At 38.7% G+C, this 25,407-nt stretch overlaps 1 protein-coding gene across 3 annotated transcripts in view; it reads left to right on the forward strand.

Annotated features, from left to right (window-relative positions):
- Zcchc7 (zinc finger CCHC-type containing 7) overlaps positions 1-25,407 on the forward strand; it is a 190,953-nt gene that overhangs the window by 133,225 nt on the left and 32,321 nt on the right. For all 3 annotated transcript variants that reach the window (XM_006986032.4, XM_016004643.3, XM_076564116.1), the window contains exons 3-5: positions 17,542-17,585; positions 18,951-19,076; positions 19,915-20,085. In XM_006986032.4, coding sequence (XP_006986094.1) covers positions 17,542-17,585; positions 18,951-19,076; positions 19,915-20,085 — 341 coding nt within the window. The remainder of the gene's footprint in view (positions 1-17,541; positions 17,586-18,950; positions 19,077-19,914; positions 20,086-25,407) is intronic.

Raw genomic sequence — 25,407 nt, forward strand, 5'->3', positions numbered from 1 at the left:
AACTGGCTCATTTCTTTTAAGGAGACAATCCTTCTGTAAATGAAACTGTAAGGTGGTTTATGAGGGTCATTGTTTAGGTTTGTAGAGAAGAGTCAAACTTAAAGCTCAGATATCACATACATTTCATCTAGGAATGGCACATTACCTATTTGTATACTTTTGATTTTGTGACTGTGTGTTATATATGCATGCACAAATGTGTGCACATGCATACATGTGTGAGGTGATGGTTGCATGCGTGCCATGGAATGAAAGGTAGAAGACTCTTCTTCCATCATGCAGGTCCTGAGGTCAGACATGGTGGCAAGCACCTTCACTCACTAATCCATCTCACCGGGCTGTTTGAACCCTGCTTCAGGTTGTCTCTCAAAAAGGGTTGTTGTCTTTTTGTAGCAGGCTTTACAGAGGGTTTGTCAATCTATTGGCTGTGGGGAACTTACTCTCATCCAGCAAGAAATGCAACTAGAGGCTATGGCCATCAGGGACTACTTTCTATTCCTGTATCACCTCTGTTTTTCCAGCTTTTTTGCTGTCTCAATTTCACGACAGTCTGAATGCACTTAATACATCTGAACTGAATGCTTGAAATCAATTCAGTACACTCACGTATACAGAACGAAGTGGCACTGCTCTTCATTCATCAGGGAGAGATGGGGAAGGTCCGGAGATGGTCGCCGAGCCTTGGCTTCAGGAAGCCCTCCACAGTCCATTAGAGCGCCACCCTCCCCCATGGGTTCTTAAAGGGTCACATATTGTGGGGGGCTGTTCCTCACCCCAGCATTTCCCCAGAGTACTCTTGAGTAGGAGCAGCAGGAAATATTAGTTAGAAGGATAGAGGGAAGAAAAAAACATAGAAAATACAGGATAGCCTTGAGAGGGCCTAGATTCTAATCCATCCAGCCCAGAACTTTATTCCAATGGGCTATTTATAACAATGCCAAGGCATGGAACAAAAGATCTCCCCCTTGCTAGTTACAGTTAAGTGTAGACCCTTACAAACACCTGGTACCCAGGCCCATAGTCCAACCATCCTCTTATGCAGTCCTGCTGGATACAGCCACTAGGAAACCTAGTGGGCTCCAACAACATATCTTCAGAGAAGACCACACCCATTGGGCCAAACCACCCCATTCCATTGGTCATTAGACCAAATGGCAGAATTCCCACAACATGTAACTCAGTAATTTTAAAAGAAAAGAGAAAAGAAAAGAAAAAGGGGCATTTTATTCATTGTCCACTTAGGGAATATGGTAGTGGTTGTATTTTAACCTAGGAGGTGTAGCATGGAGCTATCCTTGGTTCAAGACATAAGCATAGATAGTTACACTCATTCTTGACAATGTATATGCCTTGTAGATGGATGGAGAGATCTGTTTGTATGGTACTTCTGCATGGATTTCCATGTACCTTCTGCTCTTGTTTATATAATCCAGAACTCCTCTTTGCTACCACTTTGCCTTAGATAACTATGTGTATACCAGTGTGAACTCTGACGCCATGTTTTCCTTCTATGCAATCACAACCATCTGATAATGCTGTCTTGCTGTGCTGCTATGTGCTTTAGTGTGTCATGGTTGCACATTAGTCAGTTTACTTAATGATGCAGTTTCCCTGGTTGTCATTTATATAGCTTCCAATAGAGCCACACTCTTACTCTGCCTCACTTGATTACATGGTTGGGCACATAAAGAGGGAATATAAAATTCTAGGTTTGTGCATAATCTCAGATGGGAAGGGGAATGAGCTGTATGTCATAGATGATTATAGTATGTAATTATATAGTCCTTTTTCCATACTAAAAAAAGCTAACAGTATTACCTGACAATTTTACTACTTGGAGATACATACTTACATGCATTTCATACATACACAGTCAGACTGGTACTCCATGTTTATTGTAGCAGTCATCACAGTGACAAAGGTAACCAACCAAGATGTACATTGACAGCTGAATGGATAAAGAAAATGTGTCCTGTATATACTATAGAATATTATTTGGCCATAAAGATTGCAGTCTGGTCATTTGCAGCAACATGGGTGGAATTGCAGGACATTGTGTTAAGTGAAATAAGCCTAGCAGAGAAAGGCAAATTTTGTGGGTTTTCTCTCATAGGTACAAGCTAAAGAAATTTGCCTTGGGAGTAAGAAAGACAGCAACTAGGAAGCTGGATTGACAGAGGGTGAATAACTAGTACCAAAATACAGGTTTATGGGATAAATAGTGTTCTATAACACAGTGAGGTAAGAGATTCCAACAGTCACAATCTCAAGTAACTGGGTGGAGGTGAGTTTCCTAACATAAAGAAACTGTAATTACTCTGATTCAACCATTCACACTGTAGGACGTAAAGTTATCATGTTATTCCATCAGTGTACAGCATGTTAATTAAAAATAGAAAATGTTCATGTAATATAGGTAAGAAAATTAAGCAAAAATGCCTTGTTATTTTTTTTGAAAATGGCCATTGGTCATTGAGGTGAAATTGGTCTTGTTTTTGATTTAGAGAGCTGTCCCAATAGCTTACAGTCAGTATATTGTAATTATATGTTAAAATAGCTTTTCTTCCTCACTGAGTTCAGGAATAATTTGGTAGAAGTAGGTATCCAATGTATATTCACCCACCATATCTCAAAAATTATATTCATGTTTTTAATTGCATATAGTCAGAATTATTTTAGTCTCCTGGGAAAACAGTTTAACTTCTGTTTTCTCTGTGTTCATCCTTCACCCTGTGATTTCTCACAACTAGAGAGCAACTCTAGCGTCTAGCCTCTCCTGGAACTCTTATTGCTTCAAAATGGGGTCTCCATGTATCCCTCCTCCCTTTGATTTTTTATTTTGAAAGGGATAATAGAGTTCAGCAGAATTCTCATTTAGATGATTCATTTTTTTTTTTTTTTTTGGTCTGGCACCCTGTTACTCCTTAAATTTAACAAGTTAGTTTTATTTGAAAATATTCCTAAGAGTCAGTCTCTCCCCACCCTCTTCCCCCTCTCTCTTTTGTAAAAAGATTGAGAATGCAATTTTTTAGAGACACTCACATTATAGCAGTTTAGTGATTTGGTGATACAAAAAAAATCTGATTCATAAGATTATCAGAAGGAGGATTTCAAATTTATTTAATAGGAAGGACAGTTGGTTTGGTTTCGTCATCAAAATAAAACCTGACCTACTGGATACCCTGTATTATGCTTGCATTTCCATTGGGAATGCAGCACGCCACTGTCCCTTTCTGCTGTTTAACTTAAGCTGCAGTGAGCACTGAGAACAGCCGTGGGGCTGAGCAGCTTATTTTTTTTTTTTTTTAATCTATTCATTTTATACTTTCAGACAGATTTTTCCCTGGGGTGAAACAAAGGTTAACTGAAATTTCCTCTGTTGTGTACCTGAACGAATCAGCAGTTCGAGGAGGAAATCCCATTGATGGGCCAAGAGAGTGACAGGCTCTATTTAAAGAATTCCCCCGACTGTGTGGTAGACCAGCCATGCCATGAATTTAACTGTTCCTGTGGTCCCCATACTTGTACACACCAAAAAGAGAGGGAGAGAGAGAGAGAAAGCGACTTTGTTCTGCTAACGTTGCCCTAAGCTTTGAAAACCATGAGCCATTGAGTTCTGTGAATTCAAGTTAGACAGCAACAGAGGCCCAAGCCTAGGGACAATGTCTGAAAGGGGGCACACAAAACAGGTAGAAGCTGTTTAACTGTCTGTGTGCTGTGTGCACACCGGCGTCGTGTTTACACACACCAAACCACACTTGATATTTTATGCTGTTAGCCCTAGTTATATCTCAGCATGGTTTTTATTAAATATTTCTAAGTGCATGACAAATAGGAGGGTTTTTATTTGTACAGCTTTCTGCTCCATTAAATATTTTGCTTTTAACAATATATAAGTGTACATATAAGAAATGAGAGTAAACACAATATGAGTCTAAGTGATTTTTTTTAAATGTTTGTATTAGCCTGTAGAAGCTTTGTTTTCAGGGGTAGCTCATGTGTTTTGTATTTTTCCTGTTTAGTGGAAACTGCTTTAAATATGAAAAGATGGTATCTTAAGTTGGATTAAACATCCTTAATTTATGTGTATTTAACCTCTGGACTTGTGAGCCTTGTTGAAAAAAAAAACCACTTTAAACCCTGCCTAGTAGGCCTCGATAGTGCATACTGCACATGTATTATAAATAGACATTGTCTTTTCTGAAGTGGAAGTTAGTATGTATTCCCAGGGGGCATGAACTGAATATCTGACAAATATTTCACATGTATTTTTATGTAAAAAATTGAAATACAATTCGAAATTTTTCCTTTGTAATTTGAAGGTTCTGTTGTCAGTTTTCCCTTACATGTACCCTCTGTGTAGTATGAATGGGAACTTAAGGAGATTTTGAAAGATACTAAAATTAATAAAGAAAATTATCTGGATCTGGAGTGATTGATTGACTTTTGTCTGGGGACTTTGGGAAAGCGGATACTTTTTAAATTGGTTTAGGGGGATTTATCTTAGAGATTATGTGGTAGCTAGATTTCATGCTCACAGATAGGAAGATGAAATCTCAAGAAAGAAAATGTTTAGTATGCAATCATTCAATGTGATTTAAAGAACCTAGTGTTTCTTTGAATAGTAATCCTGCCCCTCTTTTATTCTGAGATATTTAAAAATAGTTTCTCCTATTCTATTTTGTGACTCTTTCTTTCTCTTTTTTTCCTCTGTCTTTTACATCTTGGTCTTACTGCTAGTAGGCTGTAGCACTGTGAGGAACAGGCTGGTAGGTAGTAGATCTGTCTTACTATTCCATGTGCTCCATAAAGGGCTACATTACTCTTTTTGAATACTATTCAAAATCAAAATTGTACTTACCCTGGTATTTTAGCAAGTTATAAATTGACCACACAATTGTCAGTTGCTTCTCATGTAAGTACAAGAGTCACCAATGCCCTGAAAAATATTAATGATTCATAAAGATCAGTATAGGGCTAGCTACATGGCTCAGCAGGTAAAAGTACCTGCTAAAATGCCCCCAGGACTCACATGGAAAGAGGGAACCAACTCCAGCAAGTTATCCTCTGACCTGCACCCACATGTATGTGCCTACACACATGTAAAATTAATAAATATGTAAAAATAAAATTTTTAATTAAAATGACAACATTTTAGGCATCACTTGATTTTTCAAAATTTATTAAATAGTATTTGTGGAACCCCTGCTGGACACTAAGCAAGTGATAAGAGATTTAAGAAAATAAAATGGAACTTGTCTCTGCCCATGCAATCTGATGTGATGACTCACCCTGAGGAACCACAACTGCAAATCTGAGGCTTTATTTTTACAAAACCTCAGAGTTATCTCTGTAGAAGACGTGCATTGCTCCTTACATACCATTCATATCCACATCAAACACAATTCTGTATTCAGAGTGGAGCTGTGTTCACATTAGGACCTGAATAAACTGCGTGATAAAAGGATGATCTTGTAGAGGTGAATGTCAGCAACTTGTGTTTTGATTTGATTTGATTTGGGGTTTTGTTTTTTTTGATTTTTGAGACAAGGTTTCTCTGTATAACAGCCCTAACTGTCCCGGAACTCGTTTTGTAGACCAGGTTGACCTTGAACTCACAGAGATAGATCTGCCTGCCTCTGCCTCCCAAGTGCTGGGATTAAAGGTATATGCTGCCTCTGCTCAGTGCAACTTGTGTTTTTATGTATTGTGTCCTGTTTCTACCTGAGAGGGGGTCTGTTAGTGAGGATTCAAAAAGGTATGTTCTTTAGGTCTGTGCATATTTTCTTTGACGTATTGTACATTTATATAAAAAAAATTGAAAGTTCTCTTTTGAACACAGTTTTATATAATTTTAACATCATACCTTTTCCTTACTTTCTGACAATCTCAGCTTATGTAAGCAATAATTATTATAGGCACATTGATGAATACTTGTGTTTTGAATTTAAGAATAATTTAATCAGATACATTATTCCTGGAGTTAAATTGAAATGTGAGTCACTAATGGGGCTGGTTGTTCAAGTAGTGTCTGAATTCCTACACAGACTGGACCACTTGGTGCCATGGTAGAAGATGCAGATTTTAAGCTTGATAGGGTATCAGTATTTAGAGTTGGTGATGGTACTCTTCAGACAGCTGCCTTGTCTTTACTGTTCATGAATTCTCTCCTTTAGTTCTCTTTGCAATTCAGTCAAGTTTTTGTATCATCATTCTATCCAGTCACTCACTGAGATCACCAGTATCTTAGTTAATAAATCTAAAATCAGCCCTCAGGCCTTATCTGACTTGGACACATGGTCTCCAGTCAGCCCAATGCACGTTGGTCCTTCTGCTCAAGTTTGCTCCCATCTCATTGGTTTAAATCCTTCCTTGTTCCTCTGCCTTCTCTGTACTCAGTTCCTTGCCCACTCTCACCCAGTCTTGAACTGAGTATTATCCCCCGGCCTCAGTTGGGAAAATTCTTTCCAGTCCTCTGTTGCCTGAATTTAAGGTTCATAGATCGAGTAGCAGCTTATCTTCATTTCAGTATTTTACTACTATTGCAAATCTAACCTGTCCAAAACTAAATATAACTCCCCAGACATGTTCCTTGCAGGTTTTTGTTAGAGTTACTCCTTGTAGTTTCCAGGTCAAACACTAGGTAGCCATCCTTGACTTAGTTCTCTTATGTTCATAGCTAATTCTCCCAGACTTTGTCAGCTTCATCTTCAGTGTATTCAGAGTGTATTACTGAACTTCTCATTCTTCTGCCTCGATCAGAGGCCCTGTTTGTTGATTGAATTAATGCTGTACCTTCTTAACTTGTTCCCCTACTCACTCTTGCCTCCAATTTTTGTTCTCAACAGAATAATTCTTTACAAGTCAGGTCAAGTCATCCTTGTGTTCACTGCACTCTAGTGACAAGGCGTTTCCTAACAATAAAGGCCCAAACCTGTGTACTGTTCTACAGGGCTCTCTATAAATGTGGACTCCTAGACCTCTTCGACTTTACCCTGCCTCTACATTTATTCTACTCTAGTCACACTGGAAACTGCTGTTTTGTAAACACTTTGCCATGGCACTTGCTACTGCTTGGAATGCTTTTATCTAGAAGTACATGTCTTGATTCTCTCAACTTCCATAAGTTTTGCTTACATGCCAATGAAACCTACTCTCCATTCTACATAAAATTGTAACCCATACCCAACACACTCAGTTTTTCCTGCATCTTCTACTGTTCTTTTTCCAAAGCACTATGACCCCATAGCATGCATCATTTATTTATTACTTTTTGTTATGTGTGGTGTTCCTCCACACACTAGACTCTAAGTCTGAATGAAGAACCTATCTCTGTCTTGTTGACTGACATATTGTAAGTACCTAAAATGGTATCTGGTATTTGGAGATAATTGGCTAATTATCTCCAAATAATTGAGATAATTCTTTAGTTGATTATAATTAGTCAGTATAATATCAAGTTCATTGGTATTGTTTTGTTTTTCATATATTAGTATTGTTAGGTTTTTTTATAAAACACATGCATGCGTTGCTTTGATAAAAATTCACAATGACATATAAAATCATCTAGAGAAAAATCTATCTGATATGTAAATGAAGTTGAAGGTGTACCAGTAGAATAGCCTTCTATCTTAAGTAATAAGTAACTACTGAAGACTATAAGGAAGACAAAAAATATTTAAGTGCCCTCCAGAGACAAAAAAAAAGATTATGCTGTGGAACCCTACACCTAAAGTGTTTGGATAGCATGTGGTTATTGGGTTGAAATGGAAGCTGCATTTGAACTATTAATAACTACAGGGATGAGGGTATTTGAGCCCTTTTAAAGTAAAGTTGTAAAGGTGAGTTTTGCCTTGGATATGTTATGCTTATAATGAATGACATATCAACATACTTATGTCAGCATGCTTAATTAAGACCCTGAGTTCTATTCCCCAACATCACAAAAAGAAAAAAGAAAAATCATAAATGTCAACCTGGTCATATTTGATCTAACATCTAGAGAAAGGTTTAAAGCAAATCTGACCCAAAAAATGGTAATAGGAACAAATTATTGGGGTGATAACTTGTTCTATCAAGGAGAGAATGAGCACAGACCCGGACACTGAAGAAAAAAAGGAATGGGAAGGAAGGATTTGAAGAAATAGAGCAACTGAAAGAATAGCTGCCAGATTGCTACCCCACCACCAGCAGAGGGCTAACACATTTTAACCGTTGACGCTTTTTACAAAGTAGCCTCTGGGTTGAATGTTTTTAGTTGTGCCTGTGTTTTTTGTTTGTTTGGTTGGTTGGTTGGTGTTTTTGGTTTTTTGAGACAGGGTTTCTCTGTGTAGCTTTGTGCCTTTCCTGGAACTCACTCTGTAGCCCAGGCTGGCCTTGAACTCACAGAGATCCGCCTGCCTCTGCCTCCCGAGTGCTGGGACTAAAGGGTGCACCACCACCGTGCAGCTTAAGAGTAATTTTTTGTTTCTTTTTTTTTGGGGGGGGGCGGGGGTGTCTGTGTTTTTACAGATACTTCTAACATCCGTATTCTGTTTGGGGCAGGGAGGTGGGGGCGTGTAAAAGTGGGAATCAGGTAGTCATCTACTGATAACTTTTACTAGGAAGAGTATTTGACTGATATCTTCCTTATCTATATTGTTGATCTGTTGATCATTTTGCTCATTCTGTTTTTGTTGCTTAGACTTTGTTTTGTTGTTGTTGTTAGGGGTTGGTTGGTTGGTTTGTGTTTTTTAGACAGGGTCTCACATAACCAGGGCTGGTTTCAAACTATCTATGTTGCTGAGGATGACCTCCTGAACTCCTGATCTTCCTGCCTCTACCCGCCCCCCCCCAAGTGCTAAGAATGCAGGCTTGAGTCACCATTCCCAGCTTGAATGTCTAAATAAGAATCTCTTAGCTGGTAGCTCACTGATGAAATCTTGGGGTGTAGAAATTGGAGGATATGCGATAACGTCCTTCTGTCCTTTGCCGCTGGCAATAGACTTTAATATAGCTGATAAACTTTGCAAGAGCTCTTTGTAACCCCGAGCCAAGCACCTGCACTTATTTCCTCTTTCTTCTTCTTCCTCTATCTCTAAAAAAAGAAAAGTCAAATCCTCATTTATCTCTTACACATAATTTTAAATATAAGCTGTTTCTGGTCATTTTAATATGCTTGAAAATAAGATGAATGTTTTCTTTCTTATAAATTCTTGTGTTAAATTTTGTTTTATTTATGCTATTGCCAGTTATACAGCATAAAACTAAATTGATTAAATTGGTGTTCTGCCTGGTGTTAAAATGAAAAACCATAAATATGAGGGAAAAAGAGAAAGAAAGCACACACATGCACAGTTTGAGAAGAATGCAAGTGAATAAAATGGCTGAACCCTCAGGGATTTTAATGTGGCATTGTGCGTTTCTCAAAAGTTTCCGTTGAAGTAACAGATGCTGCTGCTGAAGTTGGGAATCGCAGGTTCACTCATGGCTGTTTCCATTGCTTGTTAGAAGTGAGAAGATCCCAGAGGGGATCTGGTGTAGCAGAGTTAGGCTCAGGAAAGGCTATGACAAATAAATGACAGCCTTGTCTTTGTGATCTTTAATCTACTCTTAGGTACAGGTGCAGTTATCGATAAATGTGCAAATTATCTTACATTTTATGTAAATTCTGGGCCTATCAGAGTATTATTATTCAATAATAGTGATTTTACTTTTTTAGGTTCTTAAAATTTTTACTCTAAAAACTGTATTCTTCCTCAACCATAAAAAAACTGTATTGCTAAACATTTACTATACAGCAACAGCCAGTTAAATTATATAATAGTTTATGTGTCACAATTCAGAATACTGCTATTTTCATACAAGAATACATATGATTAAATGTAATTTCTTTTTGTTTCTTATTTCGGTTTTGCAAGATACTCAGTAGATATGTGGATAAAACAAATGTAGTTTCAGTCCACATAAAGCTTTGACATAGAAAGGAATAAATTATTTATTACTATAAATGCAGGGCTATTAAGTGCCCAGTAGCCTAAAGACGCAGGTAATATGCTTTTATACTGTCATTGATGGAGAAAAGATTAAAGGGAAATCAATGGAGATAGAAATGTTACTTAGTTTACTTATTGATTGATTTTTAAAGACTTATTTTTACTTTAGTTATGTGCACATGTGAGTGTAGATGCCACAGGGGTCCAGAAGGAAGCGATCAGATCCCTTGGAGCTAGAGTTACAGGCAGTTGTGAACCACCTGATGTGTGTGCTGAGAATCAAACTCCAAAAGAGTAGCAAATACTCTTAACCACTGAGTCATCTTGCCAGCCCCTTTAGTTGATTTGTTAAGTAGACATCAATGCCCCCTGATAACTAGGTGGTCATACTTTGGTGTTTAGAAGCTACAAAGAGGAATGCCACAGTTCAAGTCCAGAATGGTACAAAGTTGAGTGATCCTCTCTAATGTTGAAGAAGTAACAGGTGGCAGTTATTGAGAACTTTTAAGGCGAATCCAAATACCAAGTAAATGAAATAGGGGGTATCTTCAGAGGTTCTGGAGAATATATGTGTAGGCATACCTGAAAAATGCGGTAGAATATTGGGGAAAATAATAGGTATAGCTAAAACAGTGGGGCCAGAAAACTGAGGACTAAATCCTGGGCAGTGTTGTGCTGTGCTGTGTTCCAGCGTTTGTCCTGTTGGCAGCAAAGGGTCTTCCAGATAGAATGTGTTCACATTTCTGTTTTATTCCAATAACAATAGAATAGGATGGAGTTTGTGATAAAGAAGAGAAGTTGTTTTAATAATGTATGTCAGAAATTAAATGGCCCAGAGTTAAAGTAATAATATTAAGGCTATTTGGGATAGACAGTTTAGGATCTGATGAGTAGTCTTATGCCAGCTGAGAGGGAAGATTTGAGGGATTCTAACCTGGAAAACAGACTGTAGTAGTTGTTGAGGTAGACAATATCGGGAGGAAATAGAGAACTTTTTGTTTTATGTGTCTGGTTATTTTTCTTAGTTTACAGTACTGAGGATTAAGCCCGGTGCTGAATACCTTGGTAGGCACTCTACTGATGAGTTATCAAGAGTAAGGAAGAAAGAACTTCTAGTGTTGTGAATTTGAGTTACCTATGAAGTGTCCATTTCAAATCTCCCACAGAGATTTAGGCTGCATAAGGAAAAAGAAATGACCCAGCTTGGAAGGATAGATTTCCTAGTTTCCATTATGGGCATATTGGCATACACTGGGAGAAAGAAGGCAGAGAGCATACGAGATACTGATGAGGGGGAGAGACCACAAAGGAAGACAAGAGCCAGAAAAGCGAGTCACCAAAGAAAAAGTAGGAAAGGTATTGAATGTGTCTATTTATACTGACTTTGAGGACCTGAGACATAGGGGTGATCAGAACTGTGGTTATAGAGGTGAGGTTTGAGCTTGATAGGAATGGGCAAAGAGGGAAGCAGGGTTGGGAGTCAGGGAAGATAATGAGCAAGCATAGAGGTGGAAATCATGAGAAGTGTGAGTTTCAGACAGGACTTTGAATTTAAAATATTAGGAACACTAGAAGGGAGAGTGGAAGACAGTTCTTAAGCTGTTACTTTTATAATGGTGAGAAGCTAACCTCACACTAATAGGCATTCACTTGACCTTTACCACCTGAATTCTTTTGTTTCCTTGACAATTTCACTGTGTTCTCAGTGGTGGAAAAGTGCTGTTTCAAATCAGTCAAATTTAGCTTTATAATACAAATGAAAAATAAATATTGGGAAAGCCTCAGATTTCGGTTCCTTAAGGGTTACAGGTTTATGTTAATCGTTGGCTTTCTTTCCCCCATTCCCTATTAGCTCACTCTGTATAGTATATGAATTCATAATTACAAAGGGATTTACACACTTAGTTTTGCAAGTTACTTCCCATAAGAAAAACTGTTTGGGCCATGTTGTCATCATGAATTAGTTACTTGTTGGTAGAAGTCAGTACTTTTTGCTAAATGGCCTATTTTCCCAAATAATATTGGGCTTTGTCTTCTTAAAAAAATTAATGTTACCCAGTGTCGTGGTAGATGTCTGTAACTCCCATCAGTGGGAGGCTGAGACAGGAGAATCACACGTTGGAAGCCAGCTTAGGCTCTGTGGTAATTAATGTCGCTTGTCAACTTGCTGAGATCTAGAATCACCTGGTGGTTGGGTGAGTCTAGGCTGCCAGGCTCCAGTGTTCCATGGTCACACAGATGGTCCTAAACCCAACACACAACAAAACAAAAAGATAGGAATGTGAGAAATGGGTTCATGATGGAAGATTTGTCAGAAAGGACAGGAGATGAGAAAGTGGGTAACAGTAATCTAAGTGTACTACAGGCATGTATAAAATTATCATAATTACAAAGGGATTTACACAATTAGTTTTGCAAGCTATTTCCCATAAGAAAAACTGTTTGGGCCATGTTGTCATCATGAATTAGTTACTTGTTGGTAGAAGTCAGTACTTTTTGCTAAATGGCCTGTTTTCCCAAATAATATTGGGCTTTGTCTTCTTAAAAAATTAATGCAATTTTAAAGAAAAATTGCAATAAATTGCAATAAAAAAAGAAACAAATGGGACTGTAAAACAATATGTAGATGAAATTTTTACTGAGTAGGCTAAAGTACAAATTAGATAAATCAAAGAATAAGAAAATTATTTAAAAATCACAAATTACTAAAATTGGCCCAAGAAGAAATAGAAAATATGGATGGATCCATATCTACTGAAGAAATAGAATTCCTTTTTTAAAACTTTCCTTACAAGCTGGGCCATGGTGGCATACGCCTTTGATCCCAGCAGTGGGGAGGCAGAGGCAGGTAGATCTCTGTGAGTTCAAGGCCAGCCTGGGCAACTGAGTGAGTTCCAGGAAAGGCACAAAGCTACACACACACACACACACACACACACACACACACACACACACACACAAAGAAAGAAAAAGAAAAACAAAACCCTGTCTCGGGGAAAAAAAACAACTTTCCTTACAAGTAGTAAATTCCAGCCCCACAAAGAAATCCCTGACACAGATAACGGGTGAATTCTATCACATGTTTAAGGAAGGAATAACAGCAGTTGAACACAATTTTTTTTCTCAGTTCTCATGAGTCCAGTCTTATACCCTATCAAAACCACACAAAGATACTATAAGGAAACTATACATCAATATCCCTGACTAGTTATTTTTCCATCTTAAGTACCTAATAAAAAACAACTTGGGCCGGGCGGTGGTGGCGCACACCTTTAATCCCAGCACTCAGGAGGCAGAGGCAGGCGGATCTTTGTGAGTTGGAGGCCAGCCTGGTCTACAGAGCAAGATCCAGGAAAGGCTGAAAACTACACAGAGAAACCCTGTCTCGAAAAACAAAACAACAACAACAAAAATCAACTTGGAAATGCTTATTTTGGTTCATCATTTTCAGTCTATCCCAGTGCAATGGTGGCAGAGCAGCTCTGTCCCTGGTGACTCTTCATGTGACAGAAGACAGGAAGCAGAGAGGGTAGGCCTGAACTGAGATCCAGCTGTAACCTTCAGAGGCCTGCCCACAGTGATCCACTTCTGCCTCCATTCTGACAAGTTACACAGCCTACCAAAATAGTGCTATTAGCTAGGTTCTAAGTGTTTAAAACATGGGCTTCCAGGGATGATTTCACATTAAAGCTACAGTTCTTCATGAATGCATATATACATATATACATATATATATATATACATATATATATAAATTTATATATATATATTTTTTTAAAGATACCAAATATGAACCCAGTTATTTCCAAAATAAAGGACATTTGAAACTAAATTATTCTAACCGTTCAGGAAGAAATAGGAAAAATCATGGACATCTCAGTTTATTGCAGAAATGGCATTCAATAAAATTAACCACCTATTTATATGAAAAACTCAACAAACTGGGAATAGAAAGAAGGTTATTATAAAATGTTCATAAAGAACAGTCTACTCGATTGTAAAAGAAGATGTGTTGTGTTTCCTGTGCCTGGGAACTAGGCAGAACTTGACTGTCACCACCTCCATCCACCATCGTTCTGTAGGAGAGCCTCTAGGAAGGGAGCAGTGGAGCAAGATAAAGACGGAGAATCCAAACAAGACGCCTAACATACCACCTGAGGTACATCCCTCTGGGGCCCACAGGGTGGAAGGAAAGAACCAACTTTCACAAGTTAACCTCTGACCTCCACATACAGATGTGTGTGGACAAATGAATACAAATTTTAAGAAAGGAAAATAAAACGATTTTTACTTACAGATGATGTGAACATGTATATTGAAAATTGGCAGAAGCATATAACACAAGCTTCTAAAACTTAAGTGATTGCAACAGATTTACACAATTTAATATGAGTGTATAAAAGTCAGTTATATTTTATAAACATACAATCAAAGATTGGAAAAGCATTCTATGAAAACTTAAACCAAAGTAAACTAAGAGATGTATTCATATGTAAGGAGACTTGATATTATAATGACCTGTGCTGTAGATTCAACACAATTATCAATCAAAATTCCAGCAAACTTTTTACAGAAATTTACGTTTATTCTAAAATTTATGCCCAAAATTAAAGGGCCTAGAATAGCCAAAACTGTCTTGAAAATAATGAAAGTTGAGGGTGTGTATGTGTACCCCTGCATTTCATTTTTGTTTTGTTTGAGGCTTGCAGTGTAGCCTTGGTGGCTTGAAACTCACAAACATCTGCCTGCTTTTCTTTCCAATGCTGGGATTAATGACATGCCCACTCTGCCCAGCCTGCATTTTGTGTTAAGAACAAAATTAAATCAGATTTGTGGGGTTGAGGGAGTGGTTTAGTCAGCAGAATGTTTGCTGTACAAGCATAAAGACCCGAGTTCAATCCCTAGCACCCACACAGAAACCTGGGTACAACACACATCCCTGCACTGGGGAGATAAAGACAGGAAGATCCAGAGTCTCCCTGGTGAGCTGCTCCAGCCAAATTGGTGGGCCTTTGGTTCAGTGGGAAACCCAGTCTCAAAAAAGTACTGTGGAGAGCTGTTGAAGACACAAGCTGTTCTGGCCCCTGTACAAGCATGCATGTACAAGCATGCATACACATGCACATAAATATGCACACACATTTCCCCCACCAAAAATGGGGGAAAAGTTAGATGAGTTTTATAATTCAAATGATGGTAAGGGGTCATTAAATGTTAATGACCAATTGCCGGTACACAGGCAGCTCTGAAAATGACAGTTCATGTATTACTTACCTGCATCTTTTGAATGAAAGAATAATTATATGGTGGGGTGAAGGAATGAAGCCACTACTGGTTAATATATTCTCACTCTCAGTGCATGTGTGCAGCCTCAAACTCCACAAAGAAAGTCAGCAGCAGCACAGCATCTCCGCTTTCCTGTGGATTATTGGCCTTTTTGTAAAGCAGCCTCATGATTTTCTTAGGACAGGTATTTTATTTTAAAATATGTTTCTAGACACTTACCCCTGGTAGGCCTGAAAAAATGTAGATTTTTCATGTCTCGTCAAAATTCTTTTCAGAGAAGCAAGTCAAGCTTGATTTGTGTTCTTGAGATAGGTAAAAGTAGTAAGGTTGGATGGAGGAGGAAATCATAACTTGGCTTTTAATCCTTTGTTGACACCTCCTGAGCCTCTGCATTAGTCATAGGCCCCTTCCTGGTCCGGAGAGGGGCCAAAGGAATAGGAAGCATTTGCACGTTTGTAAAAGGGCAATGCAAAGAAAAGAAAACAGCTGACGCAGAAGAATGTCGCAGTCCTCCAGTTTTACAGTTGCATTTTTAGACTAACACTTAGTGGTTTGGGGATATGTGGAAGTTTGGGTTTTGTTTTTGTTTTGAGATGGGGTTTTGCTGTGTGGCTATGGCTGGCCTAAGCTCACTTATGTAGGCTGTGTTGCAACAGTCCTACTTCCTCAATTTCCTGTATGCATTGCCCCACCCAGAAGTTTCTGGATATTTGGCCTCTTGTTTTGCTCCTTTATGTCACTCTTTTTGATGCTGTAAATGAAGTGCAAACTTCCTAACCTACAAAGTGAACTAGTTTTCAAGATCCAGTGTTTACAAATGTTACCGTGGAGGCCAGCAAGATGGAGTAACAAGTGCAGGTGTTTGCCTGCAAGTTTGATGGACCAAGTATGATCCCTAGACTCCATATGGTGGAAGAAGAGAGCCAGCTCCCCCAACTTGTCCTCTGACCTCCACACAGATGTCAGCATGCACATAGACAAATAAATATCTTTTTAAAGTGGTTGATGCTGTAGTGGAAGTAGAAAAAACAGTAGACCTAGTTAATAGGTATAAATGAGATCATGTGAGTTTCCTGCCATTGGACAGAGTAACTGAAGAGAAAAAATGAAGTCTGTTCACACTGCTGGGCGGACTTATTAACAAGGAACTTGTTGAAGAGTTTAGATGGAGATAGTGGTCAGAGTTTATATTCCAACTTCACAAAAAGCCAAGTGTAGAAGGTCCAAGACAAGATTCTAATTAAAGCTCTGCATAGTCAGGTAAAGAAATGGAGATGAATTTATTTCTGCACCTGCTTTTGGGTATTTAGGCCCTTTTCTTATTTTTTGTATTTGTATAGAGCTTGATATACAAAGCATTTTCTTCAGGTCTCATTTGATTCCTACAGAAGATTTCAGGTAGGCAGGAGAAATACTGTAAACACTATTATCCCCATTTCACAGGCAAAAAATATGAATGAGGCACAGAGTGGTTAACTGTTTATTGAGAGCCACACAACTGATTAGAGTGCTTTTAACCACTCGGGTGGGTAAGAGTGCTTGGTGCATTGGCATTAGGACCTGAGTTCAAATTCTCAGCACCCGTGTATAAAGTAGGGTGGAACACCATGTGCCTGTAACCTCAGCATTTTGATAATCAGAGACAGTTTGCTGCCAGCCTAGTTAAAAAAACGAAAGCTCCAGGCTCAGTGAGAGCCCCTGTCCCATAGAAATAAGGTGGCATGTTGGAGAATAGAACACCCAACATCCTCTTCTCCCCTAGAGATGTCCACACACACGTGCAGGTGCACACACAGACACACACACACAAAAAAAAAAACAACTGACTTTTAAAGGTTCACACGACTCTCTAGTGGTAGAGTACTTGTGTAGCATGCACAAAGCCTTGAGTTCAATCCCTGTCACCATAGAAAATATTAATATAACATTTTAGGGCTGGAGAGATGGCTCAGCAGTTAAGAATACTTTCTGCCCTTGCAGAGGACCAGAGTTCATTTCCCAGGACCCATATGAGGAAACTCACAACCACCTGTAACTCTGGATCCAAGAGGATCTGACACCCTCTTCTGGCCTCCATGGGTACCCACACTCATGTACAGACACACAATTTTAAATAAAATAAGTCTGAAAAATAACACTTTAGACTTGCGTAAGAATTTAAGATATTTAGCATTTCTCATTTGTAGTTTTAGGGTCCCGTTTGAGTACTAACAAATTGAAGAACCATAATGTGTCTGTGTGTGATTTTAGGCACTAGAGTAACATTGATTTTATTTTGTAGGAGAAGATGATGTGAACTGGTTCATCAGTGACAAAGACATCGAGGTAAATCAATTTTTTTAAAAATAATAATAATATTGTCCCTTGATCTATAGATTTCCATTTATTTTACTACAATAATTTTTGGAAAAGTAATAAGCTTTTTTTAAAAAAGACATAGTTCCTATGGCTTAAAAGAGAAACTTTGGTTTTAGTATGTGTGTGATTTAACTTGCCAGAAATTTAACTCAACTTTGATTTTTGTCAGCTGATGGGTACAATAATCATTTGATACCCTTCTGTTTCTGATTCTCTATGCCTTGATGATTCCTGTTAGCTCCTATGGCCTGGTACTACTAAGATCAACACCGGAAATCTCTGTTTCTTCAGTGTAAGGAAATGGTCAGCCTATATTTAGAATGTGGCAGGTGCTTGTGTCAATTATTAGCTTTATTGTAGCAAATACTTAAAAAAATTTTTTTAAGTTGTTTTCAACTTGATGTCACGTTTTAAGATATAACTAGATTGGAGATAACTGTCAACCAGTTCAAGAGAATAACAGGTAAAAAATGAAGCTTTTTCAAAAATGGAATTTGCTTATTTATGTATGTATTTTTCTCTTTTTGAGACAGGGTATCCTACATAGCCTAGGCTGGCCTCGAACTCGAGATCCTCCTGCCCCGGCCTCCCAAGTGTTGGGATTATAGTCATGAACCACCATGCCTGGCTTTAAAGATGGAATTCTGCCAAACAAGATAAGCGCATGGTTGGGATTTGCATATTCCTCTTTAGGTATTTCATATGATGTGTTTTGCTCATGTTCTTTCATAGATAGTAGAATCTAAGTAGAATACGAGACAACTAGAATTGGGTCACTATGTAGCAGAATGTACAAGGACTACAGTAAAAGAATATTACCTCATACTCTTAGAAAGTATACTTAGTTTTATAGGCAATAGGGTAGCCCTATGCTTTTCAAAAGAAGGATATATTTGGTAGTTACATGGTTTTATAATTTTTAAAGCACAAGATCATAAAAATACCATTCATAACTAAAATTCAAGCAAGTCTCTCATTCACAAATAAATGGTGTATGTTTAGATATAGAAGTTAGCAACAACTAAATGAAGCATATCAATATTCCTTTTAGACCTGAACCCTAAGTGGAGAATAGTAAGTGGGAGGGAGTCACATGGGCAAGTATAAAAGAAATAGGGCTATCCATGTGCCCACCTTTACAGGGTGGAGTCCACATCCAGGTGCTAGGTTGGACACATATGTCTGTCAATTCTTGTGTCTTACCAAAGTAATGGAATGGACCCAAAATATAATGTTTCTTACTCATTGATAGTTTTGAGGAAGAATAGGTAGGTTTCCTTAAACTGACTGAAATAATTTTAATTCTTGATTTTTTTTTCCCCCTACCCTTAGGCCAAGATAGGCAATAACAGATCATCTGGAAGATGGACCAACCGATACTATTCAGTCAACAAAAATGTCACATGTAGAAATTGTGATAAACGTGGCCATTTGTCAAAAAACTGCCCCTTACCACAAGTACGTGAGATGCATGATGCTTCTTTGTAGTTAAAGTCTAACTGTTAGGCCTAGACACCTCTGACATAGACTCAGCTCTCGTTCAAGTGTGTTGGATTACAGGTAGCTCAGGAGCCTGGCCCAGGGGTGAGCAGTAAGTGCAGCATCTGGAACCCTTGGATCCATTTCAGCTTCCCCATTATGAGGTGTGTGACTGTGTGCAAATTACTTCCTATTCTGTGCCTAGAAGACAGAGGGAAATGATTCCCTTTTCTTTCTTAAACAGATTTCCCTTCTCCTCTTTAAACAGCATATTTTATTGTGGGATAATTCTCACTGTTAGAGATTTATATGTGTGTACTAATACAAATTATGTAAAGCAAGTACATCTACCTTTGGAACAATACAGAACTGTGGCTCTTAGATATTGTGGCATGTAGTGGCCCTGTACACACACACATTCCTTCATTTCCTAGTATGTCTCCTAAACAGTTCTTCATAGGTATACTTCTGCTTCTCTCTCTGTTCCTCCTGTGACTTAGTTTCCAGATATGCCCGTTGTTTTCCTAGATATTTCCACTCTATGACTATTCCTCTGTAAGATAAGGTATGCTAAGTAAGTGCCTGCTGAGCATATATCCAGATCTAAGACTTTGGGGCAGCAGCATGCTGAAAGCTGTGTGCAAGCCCTGAGTCCACACGTGTCTGATTTTACAGTTCTGCTCAGGTTTGGACCTTCACTTCGTTTCGAGTTAGAAATAACTTTTTATGGAATTATATAGGAAAGGAATAACCAATGTTTTATCATTTGAAACTGATACATTTTGCTAAAGAAAGTTTGTGTTTGTCTGCCACATAGAAAGTCCGGCCTTGTTGCCTCTGCTCAGAGAGAGGACACCTCCAGTATGGCTGTCCAGCCCGTTTCTGCTTAGACTGCTCTTTGCCCATGTCTTCCACACACAGATGTCTTGAAAGATCTTCCTGGAGAAAACGATGTGATCGATGTGATATGATAGGCCACTATGCTGACGTAAGTATCCTTAATGTCACTAATTTGTCAAGACTTTGAACAGTGTACCAGTTATAGCCATCAGCTAACCTACTTGAAAGAGTGTGTGTGTGTAACCCTGGCTGTCATGGAACACAATCTTTAGATCAGGCTGGCCTCCAACTGTGGGATCCACCTGTCTCTACCTCCCAAGTACTGGAATTGAAAGTGTGTGCTACCAGGACTGGAGAGATGGCTCAGTGTTAAGAGCACTGGCTGCCCTTCCAGGAGACCAGGGTTCAATTCCCAGCACCCACATGGCAGCTCACACCATATGTAACTCCAGTTCCTGGGGATCCAACACCCACACATAGACACACATGCAGGCAAAACACCAATGCCCATAAAATAAAAAATAAAACAAAAAAGCATGCACCACCACATCTGGCTTTGAAAGAATATTTATTGTTCCCTAAATTAGGTTGCCACTTGCTGTGCAAAGCGGTGCTCTAAATCTCAGGTATAATCCTATTACAGAATCCATCGGGGGGAACACCAACAGATGCTTTAAGCCCATGTGAGTGTCTTTATTTACTTACTAAATAAAGATTATTTTAAAGATATATATATATATATAAATAACATGGAGATTTTACATATGAATCCATGTATGTCTAAATGGAAATAGATATACGCTTACACATTTTATACAGATGTGCATGTGAAAGCTGGTCTGATGTTCTTGTTGGTGATTTTTTACTAGTGGTAAAATAATATTAGACTAAGACAATAAGTACTTGCCTCCAAGGACTTTAAATATGCTTGTTTTACTATGTTGGGTATATATATATATATATATATATATATTTTATAGTAACCCAGGCATTTTTTTTTTTTAATATTTAAAAAGTAACCCAGGCAAAAAGTGGCCAATAATTCCAGGACCTAAGAGTCCTAGGCACAAAAATCTCAAGTTTTGAGGCCAGCAAAATCCTGTCTCAAAAAACATTTTTTCTTAATAATAAGAAAATATGCCGGGCGGTGGTGGCGCACGCCTTTAATCCCAGCACTCGGGAGGCAGAGGCAGGCGGATCTCTGTGAGTTCGAGGCCAGCCTGGTCTACCAAGTGAGTTCCAGGAAAGGCGCAAAGCTACACAGAGAAACCCTGTCTCGAAAAACCAAAAAAAAAAAGAAAAAAGAAAAGAAAATACAAGTTAAGTAGAAGACATTTCTGTTATTTGCAACATAGAAGGATGCAGTGGACATTGCTCACTTCCTATTGTAAATGTGTATGGGGTGAAAGGATTGGTTCTAATCACAATTTCGGAGCCCAGAAAGGCTGATAATGTGGACTCAGCTTTGATAGGGAATGTGTAGCTTCCTACAGTCAGTTTACTCCTTATTTGTAATGAATGTGTCACTAAGGGTCTGTCATTTTAGCTGTCAATTGCATACATTTCTACAGAGTAACAGATTTTTATTTTGTATTTAAGAGTTAATCATTTTTTCACACTCTTACTTGGGTGCCAACCCTTGTTGTTAGGTCAGTCCTCATTGTCTTTTCAATGCTTAAGTTGTAGGCTTGTACAAAGGCCAGGCCAGCTCCTGCATGTTGGTCAAGTTACTGTTAACTACCCAGCATGCACCTCTGAACTGATAGTATCCACTCCGCCCTCATTTGCTGGGACTCTGCAAGCCTTCCACTTGCCTCTGTGTTGAAGCCTCGAGTGATGCTGTCTTCCACTCATCTTGCCAGTACCACCTTCTCACCTGCTAGTACACTTTTCGCCCTTTCCCAGAAGACTTCTTAAACCTTGTTGATACTTTAACATTTTACAAGTTAAAAAATCAAGTAGGGACCTACAGGATGGGTCAGTGGTTAAAAACACTTGCCCACCAAACCCCATCACCTAAGTTGGAAACCCAGAACCCACATGATAGAAAAAGAGAACAGGCTCTCACAGGTTGTCCTCTGATCTCCATTCCACAGCATGCACTCACACGTGCACACTGAATAAATGAATATTTTTAAAAATTTAAATAGATCAACAAAGTTTAACTTTCTCTTCCTATGGCCATACTTGAACATCTGTTTTGCCAGAACCAGATACATAAATGCAAGGAAAATTCATAATAAGAAACTGATGAGTCATGATCAAACCCTTCATGTATTTTAAATACTTTATTAGTTATCAGCAGTGCAAAAACCACTTAACTAGAATTTGAGTTTTACAACGTGAAGGATAGAGATATGCTCCAAGGTCTAGGTCAACCTGCACCATTGGTTATATTGCCCTCCAAGTGACAAGATTATGGACTGTGAAAAGGTCATCCTGAAACTGCCAGAGACGGTCCTCTTCTCAGTAACTTAAATCCAAGTCCTGTTGTGCATTTCAGGCTGGCCTGAAACTCCCAATCCTCCTTCCTCAGCTTCCTGAATGCTGAGATTACTAATGTCCAGCCTATCTTTTGGTTTTTTGAAATAGGGTCTCACTATGTAGACTCAGAGAGAGATACAAAATCATATTCGAGAAACTTCAGCCATTCTGAACTTTTTTTTTTCTGCTCCGTCTGTTCCAGTCTTAAAGGGCTACAGTGTTATGTCACAGTCTGCGTTCTTGAGCAGCAGTGTAGATGGACAGTTGACAGCATGGTCTGGAGTCTCTCACTCTCAGCATACTTGTCACTACCCTGGCAGAATCTATGAATATCAACTCTGTGGTGTGGTAAACAATTCCCACTTTGCCCATTTGCTTCCTGTTTTCAGTAGGCAGCTAGAATAATCATTTTTGTGTGCTTATTTTTTGCTCTTTGGGGTTGCGGGGGAGGGTCTCACAAGGTAGGCAGCTGGCTATGTATACCAGCATAGCCTTCTGCCTCCTAAATGCTGGGATTGTTGGCGTGTGCCACCAATCCTATCTTGGAGTAATCCTTAAACATGCCCAGATTAATTCAATCTAAAATTCTCACGTATAACTTTGTATCTCTCTGAGTCAGAGCTCAGGCTCATTCCGTCTGCATATGGGCCATGTATGCCCTTCACTTCTTGACTGTTGGTTTCCTATAGTAATCCCTGTTGCTTACTTTATTTAGATGATTTCCTCGAAAGACCAAATAAACTTTTCTCTGTACCCACCATCTGTTACTTTTCCATTAGTTACCCACGAGAGCTTACTTCCTCATCTTCATTACATCTACTCAAATGTCTCCTTTCGTCCACCCTGCTTAAAACAGCACATGTCTACACTTTCAACTCGTTGCCCTCTTTTCCTGTTTCTTCTCCATAACACTTATATCTAATACTGAATTCACTTTTCTGTCCTCTACTTTGAAGGTAAGCTGCAATGTCGATTTTCAGAATGTTCATCATAGTAACTCTAGTTTCTAGGACAGTTCTGCCCTGTTGGAGCCCAGTGGAATTTTGAATAACAAATTAATGAATGAGTTAGGGATGACAGATCCTATGCACCTAACCTCCAATTAAATGAGTCAGAGAATTGTCAAACCTTGCACATAAGCTAGGACATTCTCAGCTTGAGTGGTAACAAAGTTGACCTAGTAATTTTCCTAATAGTGTTTAAAATCATTTCAATAGACTTTACAGAAGTCAACTTTGTTACAGCATACCCAAACTATAGTGACATTTCCAAGGCAAAGGCAGTCCCTTTTCCTTTCTTTCCCAGGATTTTTAGAAATCAACTCTAGATTTGTGTTGTTGTTGTTGTTGTTTTTAAACATTTACTTTGTTACCAAAACTTTTCCTAAATATATGTGTTTTAAGTAAATGCTGAAGTAATTTTGCAATCCTTTAATTTGGGCCTACCAACTGCCAAGTTCTATAAGGAAGAATCTTAACAAGTGAGCTTGTGGTGAAATATATATACTATGTCAACTTGAGTGGCTTAAAAGAACAAATTCAAGAAAAGATAAGATAAATTTCAGGGAGCCTTTTACAATTCAAATGATCAAGGAAAAACTAATTTTCCTGTTAATTTACTTGAAAATAAGACAAACTACTGACATTAAGACTGACCTAATGATGATCACAAAATGATAGAAAATAAATACAACTTACAATGTACTAACCTGGCAAGGGTTCAGGAAATGAGAATATAGGAACTTCTCCCTCCCTGGATTTTTAAACAATTTGGATATATAAGAACCCAAATGCTAAGGAAGGAAAGAGCTTATTCTAAAAATAAAATCAGCCCGGCGGTGGTGGCGCACGCCTTTAATCTCAGCACTCGGGAGGCAGAGCCAGGCGGATCTCTGTGAGTTCGAGGCCAGCCTGGGCTACCAAGTGAGTCCCAGGAAAAGCGCAAAGCTACACAGAGAAACCCTGTCTCGAAAAACCAAAAAAATAAATAAATAAATAAAAATAAAATCATCCCTGAACTGATGACTTGGGTCCATGAGTAAAAGTGCTTGTCACCAAGCCTGGCAACCTGAGTTCAATCCCCTGCTCTTATATGGTAGAAGGAGAGGACCAATGTTTGAAAGTTATCTTATGACTTACACACACACCACTCTCGTGGTGGCATGGGCACACCCACACACTCACAATAGATAAATAAGTGTAATAAAATAATTTCAATCATCTAAAATATTCCAGAATTACATATTATAATTGATTGGTTGATTTTAAATAAGTGTGTAGTCCTCTTGATGAGCATCACACCAATTTGGGAAGCAAAGAAGAAACTGAGACTTGGGCTAGATACACTTTTATCTCCAGTGTTTTTCACATTTGTTATTTAAGCGTAATAGTGAAACTAAGAGGCATGACTGGGATGGATTGATTTGCTTAATGACAGGTAATCATTAAGTGAACTTATAAGTGCTGATTTCGTTGAGAGGCCAGGATACCAACAAGGAAGTTAAGTAGACCTCTTCACTGTGTTCTTAGTATTATTAGCACATGTGCCATGATGTGAGTAGAGGTCGGAGGACAACTTTGGGGAGTCACTTCTCTCCTTCTACCTGTTGAGGCAGGTCTCTCATGCTGCTGTTGCTACTCTGCGTACTGCAGGCTAGCTGACCTCAGAGTTTCAGGGGGGTTCTCCTGTTTCCTCCTCCTGTCTAGCCACAGAAGTTGCCGTACTTTGATTCTGTGTTGCTGTGACAAAACACTGACCAAAACCAACTTGGAGGCATTTTCTCAATTGAGATCCCCTCTTCCGAGATGACCTGAGCAAATATCAAGTTGACAAAAAACTAACTAGCATAGCAGTGCTCAGATTGCAGACCCATGCCATTGCGGCCAATTTTTTATCTAGGCTCAGGGATTGAATTTGGATCCGTAGGCTTGTACAGCTAGCATTGTTAGCCACTAAGCCATCTCCCCAGCTCAACTTCTGTCCTCAT

Source organism: Peromyscus maniculatus, chromosome 2, assembly GCF_049852395.1.
Source record: "Peromyscus maniculatus bairdii isolate BWxNUB_F1_BW_parent chromosome 2, HU_Pman_BW_mat_3.1, whole genome shotgun sequence".
NCBI classification, from domain to species: Eukaryota; Metazoa; Chordata; class Mammalia; order Rodentia; family Cricetidae; genus Peromyscus; species Peromyscus maniculatus.